The sequence below is a fragment of the Nannochloropsis gaditana genome (genome assembly GCF_000240725.1).
Source record: "Nannochloropsis gaditana CCMP526 unplaced genomic scaffold scaffold713, whole genome shotgun sequence".
NCBI classification, from domain to species: Eukaryota; class Eustigmatophyceae; order Eustigmatales; family Monodopsidaceae; genus Microchloropsis; species Microchloropsis gaditana.
Window position 1 is genome coordinate 13,250 of NW_005803240.1, and position 869 is coordinate 14,118.

General features: G+C 62.1%; 1 protein-coding gene across 1 annotated transcript; it reads left to right on the plus strand.

The window, feature by feature from the left end:
* Positions 1–264: 264 nt before the first annotated feature.
* NGA_2100210 (phytochelatin synthase) lies at positions 265–616 on the plus strand (the record flags this gene model as incomplete). The annotated part of the gene is made up of 1 exon (XM_005853835.1): positions 265–616. A coding segment is annotated over one exon (352 nt), but the record flags the coding sequence as incomplete, so codon positions are not given.
* Between the last annotated feature and the right edge of the window lie 253 nt (positions 617–869).

Below are 869 nucleotides of genomic sequence, written 5' to 3' on the forward strand. Positions count from 1 at the left end.
GGCAGCCTGAGTATATTCATTCGTATGATGGAAACACACACACCCGTAAGCCGTCAAGGTTGACAACTCTCCACCTTTCTCGGGAAGTTTACCTCGGTAAGCATAAAGAAAGAGGTCATTTTCCTCCACATCCAACTGTCGTTAAGAATTGCCTATGTCTTGTTCGTCGTCGGACTCAACGTGCTGCCGTCCATCCCGGTCCACTGGGTCTCTGTCAAAACCGCACGCCGACTCTCCCCTCCCCTCCGCCCATCCGCACGGCTCCTCTCCCACTCGACTTTCGAGAACATTCCACCGCCGTCCTTTACCCGCTGACTCTTGTGTCGCCTTGTCCGGTCGTGAAGGCCGCGCTCTCTTCAACGAGGCACTCGGCGCGGGGGACATGGAATGTTTCCTGCCGTTGATCGAGCATTTCCACACGCAATCCGACCCCGCATTCTGCGGCCTGGGTGCTTTGACCATGGTCCTGAACGCGCTTCAGATCGATCCGGGGAGAACGTGGAAGGGTCCGTGGCGGTGGTTCGACGAGTCGCTCCTGGACTGCTGCGCCCCCCTGGACGTGGTGCGCGCGGAGGGCATCACTCTGGCCAACGCGCACTGTCTAGCCCAGTGCAATGGAGCCACATCCCGGCTCCAGTACGGAGACAGGGTCTCGCTGCAGGCATTCCGCGAGGATGTCCGCCGAGTCACGTCGGCCTCCCCCGCCCCCCCGTCCTTCTCCCCGCCCGGGACGAGCGGTGCTACAGCCAAGCGGGGGGAGCTGGTAGTAGGCGGGAAGGAAGTAGCCAAAGGGCACAGCGAGGGGGGGGGGGGCTTCGGGGGGGAGTTCATGCTCTGCGCCTACTCCCGCGCGGCGCTGGGGCAAACAG